The 25,565-nt window shown below is 41.4% G+C and overlaps 2 protein-coding genes across 5 annotated transcripts; one reads left to right on the top strand and one right to left on the bottom strand.

The window, feature by feature from the left end:
- Positions 1-3,939: 3,939 nt before the first annotated feature.
- SETD4 (SET domain containing 4) lies at positions 3,940-18,048 on the bottom strand. Of its 3 annotated transcripts, XM_054079063.1 has the most exons (12): positions 16,286-16,415; positions 14,113-14,215; positions 13,572-13,667; positions 12,630-12,667; positions 11,876-11,964; positions 11,047-11,191; positions 10,762-10,944; positions 9,768-9,942; positions 9,046-9,127; positions 8,623-8,703; positions 7,468-7,591; positions 3,940-6,546 (listed from the first exon to the last, which is right to left on the bottom strand). In XM_054079063.1, exons 2-12 carry the CDS (start codon positions 14,180-14,182, stop codon positions 6,412-6,414), a joined length of 1,218 nt encoding a protein of 405 aa, XP_053935038.1. In that variant the 5' UTR covers positions 14,183-14,215; positions 16,286-16,415; the 3' UTR covers positions 3,940-6,411. The 3 variants fall into 3 exon arrangements, with proteins under 3 accessions (XP_053935038.1, XP_053935032.1, XP_053935024.1); XM_054079057.1 differs by lacking the exon at positions 16,286-16,415 and adding an exon at positions 16,818-18,048 and having other exon boundaries at positions 10,762-11,191; XM_054079049.1 differs by having other exon boundaries at positions 10,762-11,191.
- On the top strand, positions 16,179-25,006 carry LOC104064741 (carbonyl reductase [NADPH] 1). Of its 2 annotated transcripts, none has more exons than XM_054079071.1 (4): positions 16,179-16,315; positions 18,060-18,379; positions 22,040-22,147; positions 23,965-25,006. In XM_054079071.1, the coding sequence occupies exons 2-4, from the start codon at positions 18,094-18,096 to the stop codon at positions 24,399-24,401; spliced, it is 831 nt and encodes a 276-aa protein (XP_053935046.1). In that variant the 5' UTR covers positions 16,179-16,315; positions 18,060-18,093; the 3' UTR covers positions 24,402-25,006. The 2 variants fall into 2 exon arrangements, with proteins under 2 accessions (XP_053935046.1, XP_053935053.1); XM_054079078.1 differs by lacking the exon at positions 16,179-16,315 and adding an exon at positions 16,392-16,511.
- The last annotated feature ends 559 nt before the right edge of the window (positions 25,007-25,565 follow it).

Here is a 25,565-nt window from a genome sequence, read left to right as displayed (position 1 = left end):
AAAATACCAAACCAGCGTTACACAGCCAAGTAAATCAAATATCCCTCTTCCCATGAAGCTAGGATGGCACCAGCTAGCCACCACAGCATGGCACACACAGACACCCACGTACTTACTTGCCTGATGCGATATGATTTTCTAAGGGTTACTGTCCAGCTGTATATTTACCCCTTTCACTTTCCCACCCATTCCCAAAAAGGCACAGAAATGGTCACCCTGGCCCTCACCCCATTTCTGATGGAGCAGCAGGACTGTTCAGTTATCTACATGAACTGAGAGGCAGAGAAAAGCCAGAGAGGAGCGTGTGCTCTTCATCAGCGTACAAAACATCCTCCCCTCTCCAGTGGGACCACTCTGCCTCTCCTGTTCTAGTCTAGCCTTCCCCTTCCACCTCCACAGTGCAGCCCACGCTGCACTGCAAGCAGGCCTTTAGGAGTCTCCCATGACCTTCATTGCATTTTCCCACTCCTGAAACAGGGACTGGCTAGCCCAACATCTACACTCATAAAACAAACGTTCAGAGCCGTATGAGTCATGTTGGGATGGCACGGTCGCTTCTGATCTCTAGCCAAGATACTCTGCAGGCCAGTCAACCCACACCAAAGCATCTCTGTAGACACAAAGTTCCTCTCATGGGAAGGATGCATCAATTCACTGGCACTTTCTTGCTACAAAGTGGGCTGGCTTCTTACAGATAGAGATACAAGCTCTGGAGGCTGGCCCAGGCAGGGTGGTACAGACAGCCATGGCACCAGCCTCATGCTGAGAATGTCCCTCTGTCCTCTCCATAGCCATCATTGCCTGCCAAAGGTCAAAAGAGCCAAACTGACACCAGAGCAGCCCCAGCAGGAGGGAGCTACCAAAATAACACATCCAGTGCCTGTTGGATGTATCCGCAAGGGATACAGGGCTCATCTAATCATCAAACTCTGGCATTCTAGTGGAAAGGCAAAGCACAGCTGTCCCTGCCACATCTGGAACATGTATGTAAAGAGGAAAAACGTTCTTACATTAAAAGTACACAACAAATACCTGCCTCCTGCCATGCACAGGGAGGTACTAGTGCCCAGACCACTTCAGTGCTATCAAGACTGGCATGTCACAGCATGGTCCAGCACTGGTGACAGGGGAAAAGAGCAAAGGAAAAGGAGGGAGGGCTTCAGGAAAAAAAAGAGTAGCTTTGCAAGCAGCAGATCACTCCTGCTCTTTAAGCTATAAGATAACTGGGACGATCTGCAGGGGCTCTAAGGACATGCAGTGCAGACATACACACTGGCTATTTTAGTAGCCTCTGGGAAACTGACCAAGGCAACAAGGAACCATTAAGAGTACTAAGCAGACACAAGCCATGAAAACAGGCCATGAAGAAATCCGCAGCAAAGGATAGGTTCAAAGATCAGCTTATGAATATTAGACACTGGAGAACCGACACAAGGGAGAGTCCACAAATGCATTCCGCACAGAGGATATGCTTCCATAGGAGTTCGATCAGCCACATCAAAGAACATTACTGAAAGAGATATGTGAGAAGATTAATCTGTCTCCTAATCTCTGAAGAAAAAACACATGAGCAGACAGCTCTCTATTGCATAGGGTTAAGTTAATATAGCAAAGATTATTTGAACCATTAGTTATGTCTCGGGTAACAGTTTCAGGGAAAAATGACATGCTGCAACTTGCGAGAAAAGGAACTCTAACAAACTTAAAATACAATAAGACTGGGAGAAGATAAAAGATTACAAACGTTCACCTTTCATTTGAAACCAGCAGAAAGTAAACTACATTTTCAATTATTTATCTAATGCCAACCATGGTGTATCATCGAAGACAACCCTTTTTACTGTTAAAAATGTAATACAGTAAATAGGATAACAATTGCCTCTGGATATGCTGTAATTTCTTATTTCTCTGCAGTACAGTGGCATCATCTAGTGGACAACACAGAGATTGCGTTACTTTTACACAGCTTAATGTGGGGTTCACTAGGTATCTTCGCTTTTCCACTGAATACAGCTCATTGCAGCGCGTTCTAAAACTTAATTCTAGAATTACAGATATCCACAAAAATATTCTGTGGAATGAATTGGAAATGCATATTTTTCCTTTCCCTCCAAGCTGCAACAGACTTATGCCACCTAAGCTTTGCTAAAGATAGGAACAAAATCAAGTTCAACTAGAAGAACTTGATTTTATTCCTATCTTTAGCAAAGCTTAGGTCAAAACCATTAATTTCACATGGTCCAAAACGGATTCCTAGTCCAAACTGAGAGAAAATTTGTAAATGTCTTAACAACTTTAGTTCTTATTTATTGCTGAAAGAAACTCGTAAATTTCTTTCAGGACAGTTTCCTTCCATCCTAGAATTCATTATCTTCATCTCTGTAGTCACAGATGCACTGAGCGCAAACAAAGACTTAAAATTATGCCAAAGTGAGGCATTTTTAAAGCAGTTTTCTTTACCTTCTAGGTGGGGAAGGCTACTTACCCTGAGAGACATCATTTTTAAAAGCTCCTTCTTTGGAAATGTCATTTTTGAAATGTTTTCATAGTGTAACTAAAAGCTTTAATTGTCAGGGTACGAGAGTTGATAGTCCCTTATCTTGTCCTGAAACAGACAGGTCTAAAGGCACTTAGCAATGATGGATGATCTCCACACATTACAGCTGAAGAAACCTGTAAACTAGAAGCCACTCTCTGTAGAAGATCAAAGAAAATCTATGCCATATTTACATAAATTGACACAGGAAAGATACTGCTATGGGGTTTCATGTTTATCATTTTTCAGTGACTTCAGACTGCACTAAATCAACTCCCTCCTCAAAACACACACATGAAAAAAAAACAAGCTATGATATTTCTGCCTCACGCTCTTATCACAGAAATAAAGCTTCTCTTATTGCACCTATGCAAAGCCAGTGTCTTCAGTGCGATCACAGAATGCACCCCTACTTTAGCTTTCTCTCTCAAGCTGGAAGAGAATCTAGCCCACTGCTATGGTTTATACTACATTTGTATTGCTAATGGTAAAAAGCTAGGGTTTATCCTTATTATTGCTGAGATTTGTAGACACAATCTGAGAAGGAATTTGTACAAAGAGGGAAATAAAATATGCCTTTCCACACTAAGATCACCACTAAATCCCTTCTTAGACTAAAAGAGAGGCAGAGTCAAATGTTAACAGTACTATCACTAAAGCTAAGCGATTAAGATGTTTGCAGCTCAAAGGAGCTCCAGTTAAAGTAGAGGCTGCGAGTAAGCATCTTTCACTTTGAAATCTTGATTTAGTGTTCTGTAAGACAGCTGGAGAGCACTCCCAGTACAGTTATTTCCTCAAGCATCCTAGCTCTTAGCCCAGCTTAGGATGTCGTATCTTGCATATAATTCAGGTTTGATTCAAAAAAGAATTTCAGCTTTTGCTGACTAGGCATACATCTCTAATACAGAAATGCTGAATCATGATTTGTGTTATGCTTGTTAAAAATTCCTGTTAAAAATCCATTGCTATTGATGTTTCTTAGAAAAGCACTAGTTCCAGTTCTACAGCCTATTCAGGCAGGATTTTGCCTTTGATATTAAACACACATGGCTTTGTTCAGAAAACTTGCTACAGTGCTTGAGGTAAAACTGGGATCTCACCGCTGTACTTACAAGCAAGAGATAGACAAATGATTCATACTGCTTACTCTCCTGCACTGCCAGATGCCCTTCCTATGCTCCCTGGAAGGCGTGTAGGAGTTAGAGAAATACAGCTCACATTCAAACCGCCTGGTATAAATGTGTAGTCTATAGTGCAACGCTGAAGCAAAAAAAACTTCTGTCAAAGTAGTATCCATCTTGCAAGACACATTACACAGAAGTTGTTCTTAAAATAGCCATCTCCAGAAAAAAGAAAAAAAAGGAAAAAAAAAAACCCACACAAACCCAACAAAATATCAACAAAATATCCTCATCTTCTTCAACTCTGGTACTATCTCATTATAAAATTATAAAATGCTCTCTGTTCTTAGAGCATGAAAAAGTTTCTATTAAAAGAAAGTAAGAGGTCAAACAGTTCAACTATAATTATCAAAACTGCTGGCTATGTTCAAAGCAAGGATCCCTCTAGCTTAGTACCTTAAAAGAGCAAGCACAGGTTGAACATATACAATATTTGCCATCAATACCCTCTCAATCTTCAAGTACTTTGAGATCAGGGGACTAATAAGACCAAAGCCAGTTGTCCTGCTGGTAACTGCCAACAGCTGTCTTCCATGCATATGTGCTCTGCGCCCATGTCAGCTTTTGTATCCATATTCTGTAGTAACATCATTGGATATGTAACCACATTCTATTTGTTTTGAACCTGACTTCTTCAACCTTCCTTCGAAAGCCCTTAGTTCTGAACATTCTGTGAATTCTGTGAATGTTCAGTCACCATCCACCCTCTTCATGTCATCCATGACTACTGTAGACCTTTTTTCAGACCGAATCAAAATCAATGGGCAACAGTCACAGGCTCAGGGTCTCAGCCCCACTATCTCTTCTGTAGCACCAGGTACAGTAGTCCAGAAGGACTCTTATGCAAGCTGGTGAGGACTGTGGTGAGACTTGTAGAGCTTGCATTCCCAAAACCAGTTGTCTCATCCTAGGAAGTACTTCAGAGTGGGACTGACCCAAGTATAAAACATGGTGCCAAGTGATTTACAGGGGCTAAAGCCACAGTTTAGGCAAATATGAAATTAAGCTGGTCCAAAGGACATAATAAATGTGCTTCTAGCTCCAGAAAGCACTTCAGTTCCTCTCCCAACACATTCACACTGCCCTCAGCTGCGAAATGTAAAGCAACCACACACAGACAGCATCTCCATATGAACAATAGAGAAAGTCAGAGAGTACAAAAGAGGCTCAGTGCATCAGAGTAAACAAGGCAGAAAATTACTTGTTTTCAGAATTTCCTAATCCTAGGAAGAGGTTATGAAGACAGCACCTCAAAACCAAGAATTTTTGGTTTTGGAAACTGAGTGACAGTGAAGTTACACTTCTCTGCTCTCCCAGACTTTTGAATCTAAACCAACATTTCCTTCTAAGTTAGGAAAGGCCTTTCTCAGAGCTCCAACATCAAGACATTTCCTGTCCCGAACAGACCAACACAGAAAAAAAAAAAAAAAACCAGCAGATAAAGTGCCTGGAATCTTCAAATCCACGCAAGTTTACACAACAACATTCTTCTTCACAAGGTAGCAAAGAAAGTCTGGAAGTACGTTTGAGCTTGAATACTTAAGTTTTCACTTGTTGCATTTTTTTCTTAAAATTATATCATTCCCTAGAATGCCTTTACTGCTGAATACAATTTCATCTATTTCAAAAAAAGATAAATCTCTTACAAAATGAACCAATACATTTACAAAAATAAACACTCTTTAAAAACATGGTTCTTAAAGAAATCCTAAAAATAATAACGAAAAACTCTATGAAATATGTTTCCCCCTCAAAATGGAAAACAATCACAACACAATTATAAATGAAGTTTATGCAACTTAAATAAGCATCCTGCCCTGTAATGTCCTTTGAAGTAGTCTCTCGCTTCTCTAAATGACATGAGGAGATCAAGCTCCCTATTTAAGTAGAACTAATACTGAAAGGCAGCTCATGAGACCATTCCTTTACAGACAGGATGGGAACATTTCTCAGTGTGATCACCAGAACTGAAGAGATAAAGGATTAATTGCCTGGGTGGTCTTCCCAACAAGAAGCAGAGTTCAAAGTGATATATCCTTTCAGTTTTCATTCCCAGCACGAGTCACCAGAATAAGAACTAGTGAGTTTGGAGGGTGCTTTGAGAGTAAAGGAGGGAAATTCACAGTTCCTTATGATCGAGAAACACTTGGGCTGAAACTGTGATGGGAATGTTTTGGAATTGGTCGCAACGGGACCAACCTGCGCTCTAGTCCACATCTATTACTCCAGTAATGAAAAGGCACCACATGAATCGTTCAGTCCTGGTGTACAGATATCAGGGAAAAAGCAAAGGATCAGTACTGAACAAATATAAGTGGTTCTGTCCTCTTCCTCTCTGTCAAAAGCCAGCACTCAAAGTACCTGCTTGACCCTATGATCCACGCTTTCGTCACACAGGCAGCTGTAAAGTCTAGGACTGCTGAAGTCCTGGGGCTGTTTAAATTACCCCAGCACTGTGATTTGGATGAGATGTGATGAAACCCACCTGTGCTGCCCTAGCATTAGGGCTAACGTTTTGTATTACTGAAAAACATCAGCAAAGAGCAAAATAGGATTCCGCGGCCTCTGTGAACCAGAACTAGGCATATTCTGATGACTTTTTACTTTACTCCTTGCTGCTCAGGTCCATTAAAACAGTTGAGCAAGGCACATCCATGGCTCTAAACATCCACAGCTATCACAGCTCCAGATGGATCAAGTTGTTGCCCCATTCAAGTCAGAAAGAATCTCAGCTGATTTTTGTAGTATCTTCAGATCTTCCAACCGCAGGGCTTCTACCAAAGCCAGGTGTTTTCCGAGGTTCTCTCTGTTCCGTTTCAACTGGGAAATCTGAAGTTTATACAAACAGGATGAAATTACTAAAAATTCAGACTGTTTAATATAAGACATGAACATAAAATTTGTGTAAAGCTCCTCTGTTGTAGAGATTCCATGAACTATATCAAAATACAGTATTTTTTTAACCTTCCACAAGAGAAACTGTAATAGTAAAAGAAAGAAAAAGAAAGAAAAAAAAAGAAAAAATATTATGTGGATAGGAAGCAGACCAAAAACTAGGAGAGGAAGGGAAGGGAAATGTTTAGCTATATCAGGCTCCTAAGTCCATGCTATCCTCAACATGTTACACAAGACCAGATTCACCTCATACTCTGTGCATATACGTGCTTCCTTTGCAGAAGTATGGTTTTAATAATCCTTTTCCAAGATAGCTATCCAAGTTGATATTAAGTGCACATGTTGTTTGCCAAAATTAAGAAAGGAAGGATATTGTTTTTCTAAGAGTACAGACCTCCCTCACAGGAGACTGGCTGACACGAGCAGCTTGTTTGGCTTGACTGGCTTTAAAGAACACAGGCTCCACTTTCTGCAACAAGGCACTCCTGACAGATCAAAAACATCACATGTGCCCACCTCATACAAACCTGGGTTTTTTTTAAGAGGTAACCTCAACAAACACATTGATACTGTAGGCAGAGCAAGATTAAATACTTTTCACTTGTTTACAGGGCTTAGTATAAGCTTTGTAGCATGGTTCTTTTCTGTACTGCAGCCACAAATTCTGCTGAGCAATTTAGTGCTGTCAGTCACCCGGAAACAAATCCTATACCACCCCAGGGTAGCCAATTTCCTCTGTCACTCTGTTCTCACCCTCAGAAAATCACTCTCTCAGAAAATTACACTGCTGAAAATTTATTTACACTGCTAGGAGAGAAAGGAATCTGGGCTACCTTGTTCTTCCAGTCAAATTACCTGAAGTAGGACATGCTGTGTCTCCTCTATTAAAAAATGGCATATTTTTGCTGTTATAGTCAAAGTCTGCTGTTCATTTCTGGCTGAAATTACACCACCAAGCAGTGTTCTCTTCCAGCAAGTACTAAAACAAAAATGTAAAAATATTTGAAAAACATGCAGTCATTTGCTGTGTTCCCCAACTGAAAGATAAACACAGGGTTATGCTAAGAATAATGTCACTGGCATAAGGCAAGTGGGGTCAGCACACACAAAAAAGGCACACAGCTTTCAGATATGAGACTGATAAGGCAAGCAGAAGAAAAGAGATATAATAGTTTAGAGCAGCACTTCCAATCCTCCACCTCTACCCTTCCAGCCAAAGCCACAGCCCGCACTTACACTGATGCCTCCAGCCTTTGCTGTTCTGCCACGCCGTCACCAATTTTAGCAGCGCCAGTGAGGAGCAAAAGCTATTCACTCAAAACTTACTAGCATGGCTTCCACTAAACTTCACCTCACATACCGACACATTTCATGGGCTTGAAACCAGTACTACAGGGATTTATTTTCAGCTCTTATAATCAACTTATTCCACTCAGCAATGAATCTTCAAAGCATAAACAGCCTCAAGAGCAAACTTTTTTTTGTAATTATTATTTACTATTACAAGAAAATCCCAGGTAAACATTTTCTATTAATGCTGTTTAAGGCAAAATTGCCATATAGAACAAATGATCAAAACTGCACTGACAGTCACTGGAGATGAATTTCAACAATTTATTTGGTCCTAGAATTTCAGAAGCAGCCTGTGGAATACGTGCTTCACAGAAATCAAGGAAGATCAATAGCATTTAGAAGTCCCACCAAACCAACAGGAAAAAGGTCTGGAGTCTGAACCTTAAAGCTGTATCTTGCTCTCAAAATAGAAAGGGAAATCAATGGGGTGTTTCTAGTGTTTAATACAAGAAAGTAAACGACTAAAGTAACAATAGGCAATGACTTTACATTATATGTTGTTTTTGTCCTTGCTCATTTCACTTCTCACCTGGAGTCAATGAGACAGACACGGGAAATTCAAATCGTCCCAGTATCCCACACACAGTCAGTGAAGTATAAATAAAGGAAAATGTTACATGCACATTGCCTAAATATTCAAAACGTAATAAAACTTACAATTCATCTGTTCCAAGACTTAACAACTTGAGGGCTGTGAGGAGTCTCCAAGATGGTCCATCCCATCCAAAGGTCAGGTTTCTAAAAAGCCAGAAGTGAAGAGGTGCAGAAAGTATAGCTGATCTTTTACAACATGATAGCCTGATAATTGTCAACAAGGGAAGATCTGCTTTGAGGAACCAAAAACTTGACTCCCCTTATTCTGCTGCTATCCAGAGTAAGGAGATAGGTTCCAGGGTTTAGTCTATCTCAAGCTTTGGCATTGCTGTTTACCCCTTCTACTTTCTCTCACAAACAGCAGGCAAATCAGTTTGTCAAAGCAAATCATTATTTTATGCTGGATTTTAACTCTAGAAGCAAATGTGACTCCCAGGAAAATTGAAAAGAAAGCTCACATAGAAACAAAAAGTTCCAGACACTTACTCTAAGAAATCATGATCCTTTAGAATGGAAATTTTTGCATTTCTCTGCTTGTCCACTGGTGGAAAATATTTGAGGAGAGTATCTGCATAAAAACACATTTTAGATATTTAAATAAATGGTATGCACAATCCTCAATTCTGAAATGACATTTCTACCATATTTTTCAAGTAGCTACAAGACAAAAACCAAAACCTGCTACGTTTTGGTGAATTTGAAAACAATAAAAAATGTATCTACTTCTCAAAAACTATCATCAAACTCCAGGATTGTATCCTTATAATGGAAATCCTGACTCAAACAGAAGTTATGAACCCCTCTCTGCAACTTCACTTTGTGAGGACCAGGACTTAAATCCTTAAGTCAATGGTGCAACCCAAAACATATGGTTGGAAGGTCTACATAGATCACAAGTTTATGAAAGGAAAATTGTCCAAAGAACACTTTCATTTTAAAAACTTCAATCCTTATATTCTATGCAGTTTAAAATGGTTTCAAACTCCATTCCATTTCTTGGAGATGCACACAAATATCTTGATGGCACCAAGGAAAATTCCTAAGGCCTTAATATGCGTTGTAGATTGTGTGTATATACACAAGTGTGTGCACTTTTCACTATCTTTTAGCTACTCCTTTTCATCCACATCTCCTGTTGAAAACAGACAGCAGATGATTAGCTTCCTACTACTGTAACTTTCAATGTCAAAACAATCTATATATCCAACCTGATGAGACATAAACACTGCTGTGAGGATTATTCATGGCAACAAATCCATATTCTAGTAGCAGTCGTTGATTATCATGAGGCCCATAGCAGATAAACACTTCTTCGTATTTTTTGCACTGCGAATTTGTCCGAATTTCATAGCTTCTAGTCTGTTCATTAAATGCACCCTTTACCTTTGAGAAATTAAAAGTAAAACATTTTAGTCTTGGTGAGAAGACAGGGTGAAAAAGGGATCAGACCTTGAACATTAAAACCAACAGTACTGAACATTCCCCTAACACCGCAACAAAACAGACAGTGCTACAGATGTCTGAAAAGGCAATCCATTTGGGTGATTCCACACTAGGATTACTCTATAAATACCAGTATGAAGAAGAACATCAAAACCTTAGCCCGCAGGATGTGCCACACACTGTGTAAATTTATTAGAGGACCCAAATCTGCAGATAAAGATGGCTTCCTGCAGAATTGGCAACTTCTGTGCTCTCCCAGCATTATGTTGGCACACAGTCCCTGACATAAGGTGGAAGTGCTTGACATACTTTGCTAAAGCTGACCACTAGCTTCAGCCAGCAGTGAAGTAACATAGGGACCACATAACTCCAGATTTGTCTCAGGAGCCGAGCCTTTAAGGAGAGCGCAGTCGGGTTTTATTTACAAGTGGCTCTTCTCAACAGCTACCCTCCACGCAAATCTTACCCAGCCATTGTGGGTTCACTCTATACCCTTGCTTCGCTAAATAAACTGAAACATTTGAATCATCTCTATTCAAGTACCCTTATATTATCGAACGTGAACTGTGTTCAATAAATATACAGGGTATTCGCAAACCATGAGTACTCAGACTTTGTGTGTCTTCAATAGACAATTTCCCCACTAAGAGATCTCTCAATGACTTTCAGTCATCCCTAATCCATCACAGAAACACATACTGTATTGAGATAATGCAGTCACAAGAAAAGAACTTGTGTGATCTATTGTTAGTTTCTTACCTGAACGTTTGGACTGTGATTTAGCAAATCTAAATATGGTGCCAATGCATAAACATCTGGCTCAAGAGAAAAACATTCCCTCTGTGAATGTTTCACGTATATTGTCCTGGTATTAACAGTGCACCAAGCCCACTCTAGAGCACTGTAGTTAAAAATAGTTTCTGTGTTCTCAGCAAACAAAGGCTGCAGGGAAAAGAAAAAATCCTTGGAAGACATGTACAACTCATGGACCATCGTCCTCTGCTCCTGAGCCTTCTTTCTTAACGGTTCAGGAAAAAGGCTTACAACATCATGCTCCAAATAAACAGGGCAAGTGTACGTCTTGGGTAAAACATCAAGATATGGCTTCCACAGAGATTTCTCACCAGCATGCTTCTCTGCTATCAAAAAGGTGCAGAGTGCTATCAAAGGAGACACAGGAGGCTTCCATCTATTAGAAGATAAAATAAAAATACCAACATTGCAGATATATATAGGTGAGACAGGAAATGGATGCAGCATTATTTTATCTTTCTTCTAGTTCTTGTAAATGTTATAAATAGCTTCTATTTTAAACTACTTTACAGTTCACCTCCAAGACCTTTTGATGATTTCAAAGGGGCTTTTGACTTCACTTTATTGAGAAGCTATAAAAGCTGGTTTCTAATAACAATTTCAGGCTCACCTCTTGGGTTGTTTTTTTGTTTTGTTTGGGGCAGGGAGGCTCAGGATACATAACAAGTACTCAGTGCCCAAAATAGGTCTTTGTTCTGAGTTTTATAAAGGCCGTGTTCATGCGACGTGCTTTGCAACTCTATTTTATCCCCCTTCTCCTATTGAAGCATATTCACAAATTCCCAAGAAACCATTCATAACCAGCATTTAGGTCCATCTGGCTCTAGAAGGCAGGTCAGGTTCAAACCTGTAATATCCCTCCAATTCTGCATAGCTAAAATAGGATGCTCTGTGCCCAAACCTTACTTATCTGAGCATTCCACAAGCATGAAAGTCGACAAGAAATACATAAGTTAGGCTATGCAGTTTAAAGCCCTACTACCACTTAGGATGATTCATCTGCTAATGAGCAACCCACAGGAAAAGCCAGGTTGCCAATAAAATGTCACTTTTCACTTACTTCATAATGTATTCTCCTAAGCAGCTACTAAGGACAGTGGCTGTGGTGAGTAAGCACTTCTCAGGCAATGAAATAATCAGATCCCCTGCCTTTGAGGGAAAACAAGAAAAACACAACATACACAAAGAACAGTAAAGGTCAAGTGTAAATGACTCGTCTCCTACGCAATTTCTGCAGAGAGACATATTCCCCAGAGAACATTAATGCCAAGAAGCAAACAGATGTGACACTAAACTTGAAGGAAGCTGCCCAGGGAAGTCACAGTCCAGGGAAGAAGGACGATTGCAGTCAGTATGAACTGTCACGTGCAGAAAGGCAACTGTTTGCTGCTTGGTTATTCACTTTCTTTGTATAGAGATATATTGCAGATTAGATCTCACAAATACTTGAACTTCTATCGGCTTAGCAGTATAGGATAGGGATAATTTAGGTGAGGAGAACGCATACAGGAGGGAAGAAGTGGTGCTCCTTCTGGTTTCAGTTAGCCACAGGTTGCCTTAAACTGAAACACAAGACTACCTACTAAATCTCTATAAATGAGTCCAGGAATGTCTTCATCCTACAAGTTGTCAGTGTACATAGTATATCATCTTACAGATATGCTAAGACTGCAAATTCTGATATTAGGCTAGAAATTACTTTCACAACAGGGAGCATGAAGACCATGCCTGAAATTTCGAGCTTTGTTTGTTGCAAAAGTCATTACATCTCAAAGAACCTGAGGAGCTCTTGCATCAGAATCAACATGACTAACCTGAAGAGCTTTTGTTGTCATCAGTCCTCTTCCTGTATCTGAAGCAGGAAAAAGAGAATACTTAAATACATGTATGTATATATGTAAAGTATAGGAGACTACAATAAGCTGCAATAAACTAACAGGCCAGCAAGGAAAAGCTCCTAATGAACATACATTCTCTCTTACAAATTGTTCCATACAGATAGCTCATTTTTTTTGTTCTCTAATTCTTTTTTTACTTTTCAGGGCACCATGAAAACCTTTCCCCTGCATCCTCTGCAACACTAGCTGTCCAGTTCTTGACACTACTCACTCCTTTTTCCTAGTTTTTTCTTTAAATACATCTTTTATCACTGCCTGCTGTTCTGTCAGAGTTTTAACTACACTGTACAATCTCTATTCACACTATTTTTTCTCCAATTCATACCACTCTCTTCAGCCTCTTTTTAATATAGCAAAAGTTTTTGCAACATAATCTACTTAAAGAGAGAAAAAATAGAAGTATATACCTTTACCGTAAACAGTACTAAGTGAACCCCAGCTCTAAAATCATTTATCCTTCTGTATTTCTACATCTGCTGAACTTGCATAGAAAAAAAAGATGGAAAAATTATAAGGTTAGGTTCTGATACTGGAAACACTTCAGAGACATTACTCGCTTTAAAACTATGCTACTAACACCTAAAATCTTGATTTTTGTAGCATAACAGAGTATTTTCACACCGGAGTTCTACACAAGAGCATCTTTACCTATGAAACAGTTTACAGTATTTCACGCCTTCACATCTACTTGCATACCGTAAATGACATTCACGTCCACATGCCAGAAGTCCTTAAAGGACTAATGGTAATTCGCTTTTTCCCCGATGACACCCAGGCATGTGATTCAAAATTAAAACAGGAATCTAACATTCTTAGAGGAATTAAATATGTACCACCAATAAATAATTAAAACATTACCCCAGAACTGTGCTGGCCTTAAATTACTGTCTTCAAATCCTCTGTCTTTCAGCCACTTTTTAAGCATAATGTATTCCAGTTGGTGACTGCAGTTTACTAAAAATATAAAAGAGAGGATTAATGCTATAAAATGGCACGCTATTGGAAAATAAAGGAAATTTTTAAAAAATTACTATATGGTCAGAAAAACTGTATTTGGAACATACTAGTATAGTATAAAAGAATATCATGAAAGGGTCACCCTCAAACCAGCTTAATAAGTTACTGGCCTCTGGGCACTGGGACCTCACACAGGTGTAGGAGCTACTGTGGAGCTTTTAGCAGCCTGATCTAGTGGAAGGCGTCTCTGCCCATGGCAGGGGGATGGAACTGGATGACCTTTAAGGTCCCTTCTAAATAAAACCATTCTACGATTCTGTGATTACTCAGTATATCCAAGGGTCAAAGAATTTAAGAATAAGGTGTTTGACAAATATACACCACACCACCTTGACAAATAACCAGTTATTTTATTATTTAGCAGTACTTCCAGCTGTAGTACCTCCATCCATGAAACTCTGCAAGTGTTTCCTTCTTCTTTTTCGACCTGTCCGGCCTCTGCTTTTCTTCATTTTAAGAAAGAGATTTTGCCTTATTTAGACAACCTGAATTAAAACAAAAGAGTTACTTAAAAATATTTGAAGTCTCTTCACAATACTGCCTGCTTCTTTTATCTCAGAAACCATAGCACCACCTGTTTAGGAAGCTGCCTCTCTCAAGCTTAGAAAAGTCACTATAAGCAAGCCCCTGAAGAAGGGTGGGTGACAGAGCTGCAGGAAGTCTCCTCGCACCCCAGAAAGCCAACCATATCCTGGGCTGCATCAAAAGAAGCAGGGTGAGGGACATGATTCTCCTCCTCTAATCTGCTCTCACGACACTCCACCTGGAGGCCTGGGTCCAGTTCTGGAATCCTCAACATAAGAAAGATATGGAACTGTTGCAACGGGTCCAGAGGAGGCTACGAAGATGATCAGAAGGCTGGAGCACCTCCCACATGAGGACAGACTGAGAGAGTTGGGGTTGTTTAGCCTGGAGAAGGCTCCAGAGAGACCTTGCAGTAGCCTTCCAGTACCTGAAGGGGCTACAGGAAATGTGGGGAGGGACTTTTTACAAAGGCATGGAGTGATAGGATAAGGGGGGGTGGCTTTAAATTGGAAGGGGGAAGATTTAGATTAGACATTAAGAAGAAATTCTTGACCATGTAGCTTCCCCATCCCTGGAGGTGTTTAAGACTAGACTGGATTTGGCTTTGAGCAGCCTGGTCTGGTGGGATGTGTCCCTGCCCATGGCAGGGGGGTTGGGACTAGATGGGCTTTAAGGTCCCTTCCAACCCAAACCATTCCATGATTCTATGATCTCTAACCACCACCTTGGCCACAGCAGAGGCCATAACTCTCTAAAGCTCTGGCGCTGCCCACCATGGGGCCAGGCTACTCCCCTCAATCCTGGCCTGACAACACCCCAAAAACCGCCCAAGCGAAGCTAACACCACTCAAGACTGCCTGTGCCCTCTTGCATTTTAAGGCAGTGGAGATTGAAGAGTGTAAATGATACTGAAAATGCCAGCAAATAAACGAGAAACATCATAATGATAAGTATCATAACAAGAAATTACATCTCCCTTTGGTAGCCCCAGTGTGGCTCCTGGTTCCCTCGTGGAATGAAACAGCAGGTGCAGCAGTAGGAATGGTGGGGGAAAGGTAGCAATACCAAAGATGCCAGCAAATAAATTCTCTAAGACTCATTCTGGAGCTTTAGCAAGCAAGCATCCACTAATTGGGCCTGGGCAAAGCAAGGAAGCAATCTCCATTGTGTGTAGCGAGACAAGATCTGGGACAGGACAGATTCCCCACTCACTGCACAGGGATCAATTCTCCCAGAAATCTTATGCAGTCCTTTCCAAGGATTCATCTTAGCGTTATCATGAAGTCATAGGCAGTCAAATCCGTTGCTGCTTTGGAGATGGCTCCAGCTCTGCCTGACCCCGCACTGGAGATGGGGAAGGCTGCAAACAGAGGGGATTGCAGCAGACACAGCTGCTCAGCACAGATCACACTGAGCGCAAAGCATTATCCTCTCCAAGAATGAACAGTGTCTGGAAAGAAACAGCGTCTGAAAGAAGACACGCTACCAGGGAACATTCAGTCTAACTTCCAAAGATTACTTAGATGAAACTTTACTTTAGGTGAAGCCAAAAATATCCCACTCTTTGTAATAGTAACTGCTTCTTGTATCAAAATCTCTTGATAATTTGGAGCTTTGGAGCCAGCTCTAACGTGCATTTGTAATGGGGAAAGGCTGCAAGCAGAGGGGATTGCAGCAGACGCATCTCTTCAGCACAGATCAGGAGTTGTCATCTCCAAATAATGAACAGCGTGTGGAGAAACACCATTTCAAAGAAAACACGGTGTCAGTGGCACATTCTAACTAGCACTCAAAAAATACAGTGACTTGGATGAGCACTGCTTTAGCTTCAATCAAAATATTCCACTTCTCGCACCAGTAACCGCCTCCTGCCTCAGCAGGTCACGGCAGACATCGCCACACCGCCTCGCAGCCGCGCATACGGGACGAGGCGGAGCCGCCCCGCCGCCATCTTAGGCGCGTTCACCGCCCGCCCCTCCCTCGCCTGAGCGCGCGCGCGGCTCGCGGTCGCTGCTTGCCCGTTCCCTTACCGGTGACGCTGAGCTGAGGAGCAGCGCGAGGTGGGCGAAGCCGGGAGGGAGTGGGGCGGGGGGAGCGCGCGCTGGTGCGGAGCCGCCGCGCTTCGTTCTGCGCCGAGGGCGGGGAATGGGGAGTGCCCGGGGTGCGCCGGGGGTTTGCTTTTGGCTTTGCCTTCCGGCGAGGAAGGGAAAACGGGAAGTGGGAAACGCACCGGTTGGGCTCGCGGGTTGTGCCAAGGTGGGTTCGGGTTAGATACCAGGAAAAATTCCTTCAGCGAAAAGGAATCGGGCAGTGGCACAGGCTGCTCAGGGAGGCGGGGGGGGGGGGTGGGGGCAGCGGCCTGCAGGCGATTAAAGGGCGGGGGATGGGGTGCTCAGAGATATGGGTTTGATACCGAAAACGTCCGCAAATCAACCCTATAAGACTTGTTTCGGAGTTTGAGACAGCAGCATCCTTTATCAGCGCTGGGCAACACGGGGGAGCGATCTCCATCCATCGTGTGCAGCAAGACAAGAGCTGGGACAGGATGGATTCCCCACTCACATGCACAGGGATCAATTCTCCCAGAAACCTTATGCCTATTCTTTCCAAAGACTGATCTTAGTGTTATTATGAACTTCACAGCAGTCTAATCTGTTGCTGATTTGCAGCTGGCTCCAGCTCTGCCTGACCCTGCATTTCAGGTGGGAAAGGCTGCAAACAGACACAGCTGCTCAGCACACATCACACTGCGCACAAGACATTATCGTCTCCAAAGAATGAACAGTGTCTGGAAAACCAAGTGCCTGAAAGAAAACATGCTGTCGGGGGACATTCTGTCTGACTTTCAAAGAACACAATTACTTAGATTTAACTTAGCTCTACTTTAGCTTAAATCAAAAATATTCCACTTTTCATCATAGCAACCACATCTTGTATAAGTTTAGTAGTGGACTGATATGGTTGGACTCAATGATGTCAAAGGCCTTTTACAACCACATTTTATGGTTTTCAGTGAGGTGGGACCTTGGTGGTGAGCCAGGAGGTGGCCCCTGTCCCTGGGGAAGTCAGTCGACTTTTAGGGGCTGGGTAAGATTTCATTCTCATAAGATGCCTGTTCATGGTTAGTTAGAAGTTATTTTGGAAGAGAAATGGCAAATAAGTCAAAAGTGAACAAAACCAGAGTTTTAAACTTCCTTTTATGAATCTTTAACTGCGCAGTGTCTGCAAAAAGAAAAAACAACAAGCAAGCTTTGGATCTGGAGCTGAATGGTGTGTTCAACAGAAGAAACATTGTCTGCTGTTAGTGTATGATCCACTGTTTCCCTCGAAAAATGTTGGAATTGGTTCTTCTGTCTGATGCTTGAAGATCAAGCCACTCCTCCCTTTGATTTTTTTGAGTCTGAGTTTTTTCAGTTTTGGCTGCATCAGTGCTAGACCTGAACCAGTGGAATATCCTCAAAAAATTAAAATGGTATTCCTGTAAGGTGTATATGCAGAAGGGCTTACTCCCCTAAAAAGTTAATTTAGTACTAAAGGTTAGCCATTGACTGACTGACTTTTCAGCTTTCCTAATCACTGGTTGGACTTTCTTCTGAACATTAACCCTAGATGTGTATTTCTCTGTGAATATCTCATGCTACCTTAGTAAGTTACAGTTAGCGTGCACTCTGATGTAGTTTTACATAATTCAAAGTGGAATTCTAAATGGGATTTTAAAGAAAAAAAATGCTTCAATCCATTTTCAGGTAGACTTACATCTTTGTCCATCTGACTATGAAATTTTCTTCTTTCCTTTTTTTTCAGTTACTCTCACTTTGGCATACGTTCAGAGGCAGCAATGTCCAGCGTGCCCGTGGCTGTGGTGACCGGATCCAACAAAGGGATCGGACTCGCAATTGTGCGGGCTCTATGCAGGCAGTTCCAGGGGGATGTGTACCTGACTGCCCGAGACCCTGGCCGTGGCCAGGAGGCAGTGGCAGAGCTCCAGAGAGAAGGGCTACGTGCGCTCTTCTATCAGCTGGATATTGATGATCTGCAGAGCATCAGGGCTCTTCGTGACTTCCTGAAAGAGAAATATGGAGGGCTGAATGTGCTCATTAACAATGCAGGAATCGCTTTCAAAGGTAGGAAGCAGACTGTCTGGCGTAGTTTTGTGGCATGTAAGGCTATGTGGACAAGGATAGTAGATGCACCAAGGATATGATGAAGCTACTAATACAGGACTTCTGTGCCAATGGCATGCTGCTTTTTAGGCTGGATAAGCTGCGTGCCTTCTTAAGTACGATGAGAGGGTGATGTGAAATGGCTCTTCCTTCAGCATCTGTTGGGCTAACTGTACATGGAAAGATGCTTCCCTGGAGTATTGTATTTGTATCACTTACAGAGCGTGAAAATATTTGAGTCACGCAGTGCACGTGAGCAGAGTTAGGTTTACTGCCTCAGTGCCTATGAGTTTCACCATGCCCATGGGAGCCAATCATCTTTGTAAATATTGGCCATGACTCTTGGGGATCTGTGTTTTTGTCTTCTGCAAGCCTCATGCTTTGTTGTAGGCATTACCTGCTCAAGGGTTCCAGTTTGGTAGAAAAGAACCTTTGGCCCTGGTGCCTAATTTCCTCAGGCCATTCAGTTACATGTAGAACAGTTAACCTATGTCTTGCTGTGCTGAGCAAGAATTTAATCGTTTCATCTTTCAGTGGACATGAAGGCAGGGAGAGCGAGAAAGATGAGTAGGAGAGTGTGTTCTCCTTGTAGATGTTTATAAAAACAATCTGAGAATCATGTTTACTCTAGATAAAGCAAATCACAAGCAGGACTACTAGTTCATTTCTCTGCTAGAATGAACTTGTTCTTTCAGTGTTGTTCTGATCTCTTTGCCTGGTCTCCAGTTAGGGTGTGTAACTGTTTGAGCATAGGATTGTGCTGACTCATTTGCTCACAGCGTGAGTTAAGGAGGCCTGCTGGGTAACATAAGGATCAAACCTAACCTACTGCTGAAGGTGGGGCTTCTCATGTAGTATAAATGCAGGAATGGTGTTCTGAAGTCCAGTTGCCGTCTATTTTGCATGGTACTTAGCAGGAATCATAGAATAGTTAGGGTTGGAAGGGACCTTAAAGATCATCCAGTTCCAACCCCCTTGCCATGGGCAGGGACATCCCACTAAATCAGGCTGCCCAAGGTCCCATCCAACCTGGCCTTGAACACCTCCAGGGATGGGGCAGCCACGACTTCCCTGGGCAACCTGTTCCAGTGCCTTACCACATGAAGATTGCTTGTGTTCAAGATCAGCTCTTAATATAATTGTCTGAGCTTCAGGATGTGCTCAAGATAGAGAAGTGTTAAAACCTTGCAGCAACAGTTAAAAGACTATACCTCTGTCCATGCCTGTTGTTTATAAAGGCTGCAAGTGCTCAGATCAGTATTTCATCAATTCATAATCAGTCCTTAGCTCAGCCTGCTAGGCACAGTGAGTTTGAGCAAGACGAGGCTGCAACTACAGCAGTTGAGATACAGTGCAAGTTTCCTTTTGCTGACTTTGCAGCAGCTGTAGCCTCTATCAAGGTGGGTACCTGTACAGGTGAAATAGAAGCTCCTCAGATTGCTGCAGCAAGATTTGCTAGAGCTCCTCATCTGTGAGAGTTCTTAGATTTGTTATCATCAAGTCACTTAACAGATAAATACGTAAAATACTGTGACCAGTGGAGTTCCTGTTACTTCCTTTGCAACATCATAGGTTTATTTTTTTATTTGGAAGTTGCTTCCAGATGTTTAGCCTAGACTTTCTTCATGCTGACAACTTGCTGTGAGTCAGCAATAGGTTGTACAATTAAGAAATGTGACAGAGCAGCCAGCTGTAACTGTTGTTTGAGTATCTAGCACAGTGGCTATAGGGTTTAAGACCTGTGTAAGAACTTGCTGTAATGTTTATCTCATTTTTTGGCTTTAATTCTTTCTTCTGAGATTGGTGTTGCTTGCTTCTTGCTTTGCCAGGTTTCTGCTACCTCCCAGGAATTATGCTTTCCTTTCTTTATTGTAGTACTGTGTGTCATTGCTGCCTGTCAAAGATTAGATTTACTATTAAATCTAGTCAATTGTTCCGTTTTTGTGCTGCACTACAGGTAGTCCAGAAGAGTCCTTAGTCCAGCAAAAACTGTTCAAGTATGAAATGATTGTGTACTCATAGGTTGCCTTCTGGATGAGCTTCTGTGAGAACAGTCATTCTAGTAATGCCTATTAAATCAAGGGAGTGTGTAACTGTATCAGATGTTCCAAGTAATGTATCTTGTTAGACAAATGAGTGGGTTTTGGAGAGTAAGGAAGTTTCTCCGATGCAAGGTTGGTACGGAAGCAGGAATTCTGTAGGTTTGTAGTTTCTTTTCTTCTCCTGCTGGCTAAAGTCTTGCAGTAGATTGTGGTCTGGCTTTGTGTCTTGGATTTAAATGCAAGCAAGAGATTTGCAAAACTTGATGTCATCTGCACCCATTGCTTGAGAGTATAAATAAATCATCCATTCAAGCTGTGTTTTGCAATTAAAACATGACTACTAAATGACCTGTTGCTGCTTTTTTCCGAGTTTACGTAGGTCTGGGCTGCAGAGACAAGTGAAGACCTGCCTAATATATATTGGTGGCCTTCCGTTACTGCAGAAATAGAGCCTGCAGCAGAAGAGGAGGAATGCTGTTCCTTTAACTCTTACTTCCCCCTCAAAGTGGAAGATGCATAGCACATAGCTTATTGCTGAGCCAAATAGCAGGCTAATGACACATCCTACCCCACTTCTGGTGGTGGCAAGCTGTCAATTCTGTCTGATGAAATTGTGCCCTTACAGTGTAGTTCCATGATCTGCTAATGCTTACCTAGCCTCCTTTCCTAGTTGCTAATTCCTGCTCTTTTGCCTGTGTTAGCACAGATCTGTCAGTTCAAGGAGTGATTTCTGACACAAATATTTATCAGGTTTGGGATCGTTTGCGTTTCCTTTTTTTCAGACTGCACCAAATCTTACTTCTGCATTCTTTATGGAAACTTTTACAGTGTTCGTTGCTATTCGATACTGTTCCGCCTTCAAGTCCCAGCTAAGAATTCAAGACATAGTAATGTAAGAGTCAGGATATAGAAGTAGTTCTCTGCACTTTTGCTGGGTGTTAGTACCAGGGTGGTAGTCTTAACTTTTGCATCTTTAATGGCAGCATCCTGGATTCAGGATCTTCCCTTCTGATTTCCCCTCTGTTCCCTCCTTTAGTGTATCAGGATGGTGGTGAAGTGTTGTGTTATGCATTGAAAAGGAGAGGGCACCTCAAAATTTACTTGTGTGCAATAGTGGCAGACTGGCAGCCCAGACTCTGAGCACTGGGTGTGGCTGAGTACAGGCAGGTACAGTGGTCAGGTTGGGCAACACACCCTGGGAGAACAGTCTTTCCTTATCTCTTCATGTAAAAGGCAAAAAGGCAAATGGCTTGTATGTTGGCAAATGACTCAGCAGAGTGATGAAACTGACACTCCTGGGCAAAGGTAAAGCCTTCAGCTAAGAAGAGGTGGAAACATAATTACCTTATTATTGATATAGGATTGCAGACCTATGTATTTTTGTTCATAAGAATGTGTTAAGAATGTTGGCGAGTTTTCCTTATGTGTTTTAATTGATCGTATGCATGTTTCCAATAAACAACCATAAAAAAAAGGAACTATGATAAACTTTTGGATTTTGGTAATTCAGTAGTACAATTCTGATTTCTGGATTTTTTTTTTCTCTCTCTCCTCCCTTGCTACCATGTGTTACAAAAAGTTCATGACACAACTCCATTTGCAGTCCAAGCAGAGGTTACACTGAAGACCAACTTTTTTGGAACCAGGAATGTTTGCACAGAATTGTTGCCTCTTATGAAGCCTTATGGTAAGTGCAACATAACAAGTAGAGAAATAATTTTGTATGAATTTTGGTCCTCATGAAATGCAAAATCCTGTCCTGTCTCAGAAGTACACTGCCCATTAGCAAGAGTGTACCTTGCTGTACAGTATGTAAGAAAATAGATAGACTTTCTTAAACCCAAAATGTGTCTGCTGTGTATATTTAAATCTACATTCAAGCTGGTCACATTCTTCTGCTATGGATTGAAGTGGAATTGTCATAGTGCCTTCGAGAAGACGTGAAGAATTGCCTGTGTTCTGCCTATGCTATCTGCCTATATAAGTTGGCTTTGCTTCAGAAAGGACATTTTGATCATACAGCTAGGGTAAGGAAGTACTTAAAAACAGTGTTTCATGTCACATGCCTGTTCTTGCTGCTGCTGAAGAAACCTTCCTAATAGGCTGTTGGTCTGTGTCTAGGTCACAGCCTTTTCTGTATGTTCACCTGTGTAGTGATGTAGTTATAAATGGCACTCAAAGATGTACGTTAAATTTACTGTGATTTGATGACTTTTTTTTTTCCAGTTCCTCCTAACACTTTACGAAAAATGGTGAATAGAATTGACCATGGTTAAAGATGATAGATGTATCCATAGTAAAGAAGTATTAGGCAACGTGCAAAGAATCTGTACTTGTTGGATGACTGTCCTGCCCAGAATGCTCCTGCTCTTGAAACCTGGAGCACTGGAATTGCCCTGAATACTGCTGACGTATCATGAATGATGTGAAAGGAGGGTATTTGGATCCAATACCTACACCAAATCTAAGGGGTTTTTTAAATACAATTCTTTTCAGGACATGTGATCACTACATGTTTTCATAGGTATTTGGAAAAGTGCTTGCTGCTGTAAATGAAATGTAGTCTATACTAACGTTTAACTATGTTTTTAGTAGAAAAGAAATCAAGTAGATGAGAGAGAAGTTGGGAACTCTTAGGGAGGAAGGAAAAGACGCAATAAAATAATTTGAAGGGCTGGTAGGGGAGAGAGTAAACAGTGCCAAAATTGCAATTTAGTTTTCTTGCACTAAGGGTGAAGGAGTTTTAACAGAACTGTTTCTTTAACAGAAATGATTAATTTCTGTGGCTTTTCAGATTTAAATACTGATGTTCATTCTCTAGTTCATCAAGAGAATGGCTGTGAACTAGCAAGAAAGAGGGAAACTAACATAATTTGGGGGAACATGGGTTAATGTTTGATTAAGCCTGTTTGTTCCACTGTACTGAAGTGCTGGGAGATAAATAGCCTACTGCAGTTTTGCCTGCTGGGATTTGTATATTTTCAGGTATTCTGTAAACAAGCTGGTGGTCTCACTGCATTAAGAACTAGTTTGCTTAGTTGAACTGTGTATTATCCTGGCTTTTGAGGTATGTTCTCAAGGCACTTTACTCAAGCTCTTCTGGAAGTGAGAATTCTCGTTTTCCACTAGAACTTTGAGTAACGTCTGGCTTCCATTACTGAGAAAACCACTTACTACTATGAACATGCCTACAAATTGTAACAGGCTATTTCCTGGTAGCATACCTTAAGTTTGATAAAGACTTTTACAGATTCATACTTTAAATTGCCCTTTATTGTGGTTTTCCTTATGTGTTTTAATTGATCGTGTGCATGTTTCCAATACAACCAAGAAACACTTGACATTAACTGTGATCTTCCAGAAGCTCTGCAAAATAGACCATACAAAATATTTTACAGGTATTCATCTAAGAAGTGAATATGTAACTGTAGAGTAAGCCCACTTTGGTGTCTGGGCTTGTTTAGTGTGCATAAAAGTAATCAGTTTTTCGTTCTTTCTTACCAGGTAGAGTGGTGAATGTGTCTAGTATGGTGAGTAGCTCAGCTCTGAAAGGCTGCAGCCAAGAACTACAGCAAAAGTTTCGCAGCAACACGATCACTGAGGATGAGTTAGTGGAACTCATGACCAAATTTGTGGAAGATACCAAGAAAGGTGTGCATGAAAAAGAAGGTTGGCCAAATACTGCATATGGAGTATCCAAAATTGGTGTCACAGTCTTGTCCAGGATTCAAGCCCGAATGTTAAATGAGAAAAGAAAAGGTGACCACATCCTTCTCAATGCCTGCTGTCCTGGATGGGTGAGAACAGACATGGCGGGTCCTAAAGCCACTAAATCACCAGAGGAGGGGGCTGAGACACCAGTTTACTTAGCTCTCTTGCCTTCGGATGCTGATGGTCCTCATGGCCAGTTTGTCAGTGACAAAACTGTTCGCACCTGGTGAGTTTATGTATGTGGACCCATGCGAGTGGTAATATGACTGTGGATTGGCCTGTGCCTTGGTAGGAAACATTTAGCCAGAGTAGTCTCATCCTGTCCACAGCAGCAGCAGGGTCCTTTATCGTTAAAATGAGGGTTACAGTTATGGTACTTCTCTAGGATTAAGTCTACACTAGAGTACACTTCCCAACAGTCTCCATTAGCCTGCTTACAGCATTGGCTCTGTAACCCAAGGTGTGATTTGTGAGTGTTCCAGCCCAGATGATACAGGATAGTTTGGTGTTGCCCTAATGCCGAGGTGCCTGACCTTGTTTACCTGAATTTACTCTTTATTAAATCATTGCCAGGGACCATAGTTGCTTTTGGGGGTTATACAGGGCTTCTCAAAGTGGGAGGGTTTTTTTTTTTTAAAACTATGGTCTGACCAGCTGGGAGGCATGTGTGTATAAGACCAGAAGAGAATTGCTGCTGCATAGAGATTCCTTATCAGTACAAAATGGAACTGGGTGAAAATAAAAGTAGCAGTGATGTACTAATAACAGCAAAACTTGATCAGTTTGCATTATTGATCTGTATCTCAATAAATGATTACTTACTGATTTGTATCCATCCAACTGGCTTATTCTGGGTCTAAAAATATACCACATATGAAAACACAGTTTCATTTCTGCAGAATGTGTTTGGACTACATAAAGATAAAATAAAATACAGAACTGATAGAACAAACTAGTCTTCAGGACTTCTAGTTTATTTATTGCACACCTAGAAGTTTCTTTATTAAAAACCTGGATTAACTGCTCTCTACATATTAGAGAAAATAAGTTGTGAATGTTGCAATATTATTACAGAATAGGACTGAAATACATAATTACGGTAACCAAAACAAGTCATCTAAGCAAAATTACTAGTGGAGGAAAGAGTGATGTGGAAAGCACTAAATTTGTTTTCTCATTTTAAGTGCTGGTTCTTACACTTCACATGCTTAATTTTGAAAGGTTACCACAGCATTTCATAGTGTGAAGGTGGAGCCATGTGGCAGCAGAGGCAGCCTGGGGGTAGGGCAAGGCACCTGGGACAGCCCCAGGCTGTGGGGCAGCTGGCTGTAGGGGGCCAGAGTAAGATGGGGTTTAGTCACTCCCAGGCTGTAACCATGCAGTTGTATCTCCAT

The sequence above is a fragment of the Cuculus canorus genome, chromosome 1, assembly GCF_017976375.1.
Source record: "Cuculus canorus isolate bCucCan1 chromosome 1, bCucCan1.pri, whole genome shotgun sequence".
NCBI lineage: Eukaryota > Metazoa > Chordata > Aves > Cuculiformes > Cuculidae > Cuculus > Cuculus canorus.
Note: the sequence above shows the minus strand (reverse complement) of the source record. Positions and strands in the feature narration are given on the sequence as shown.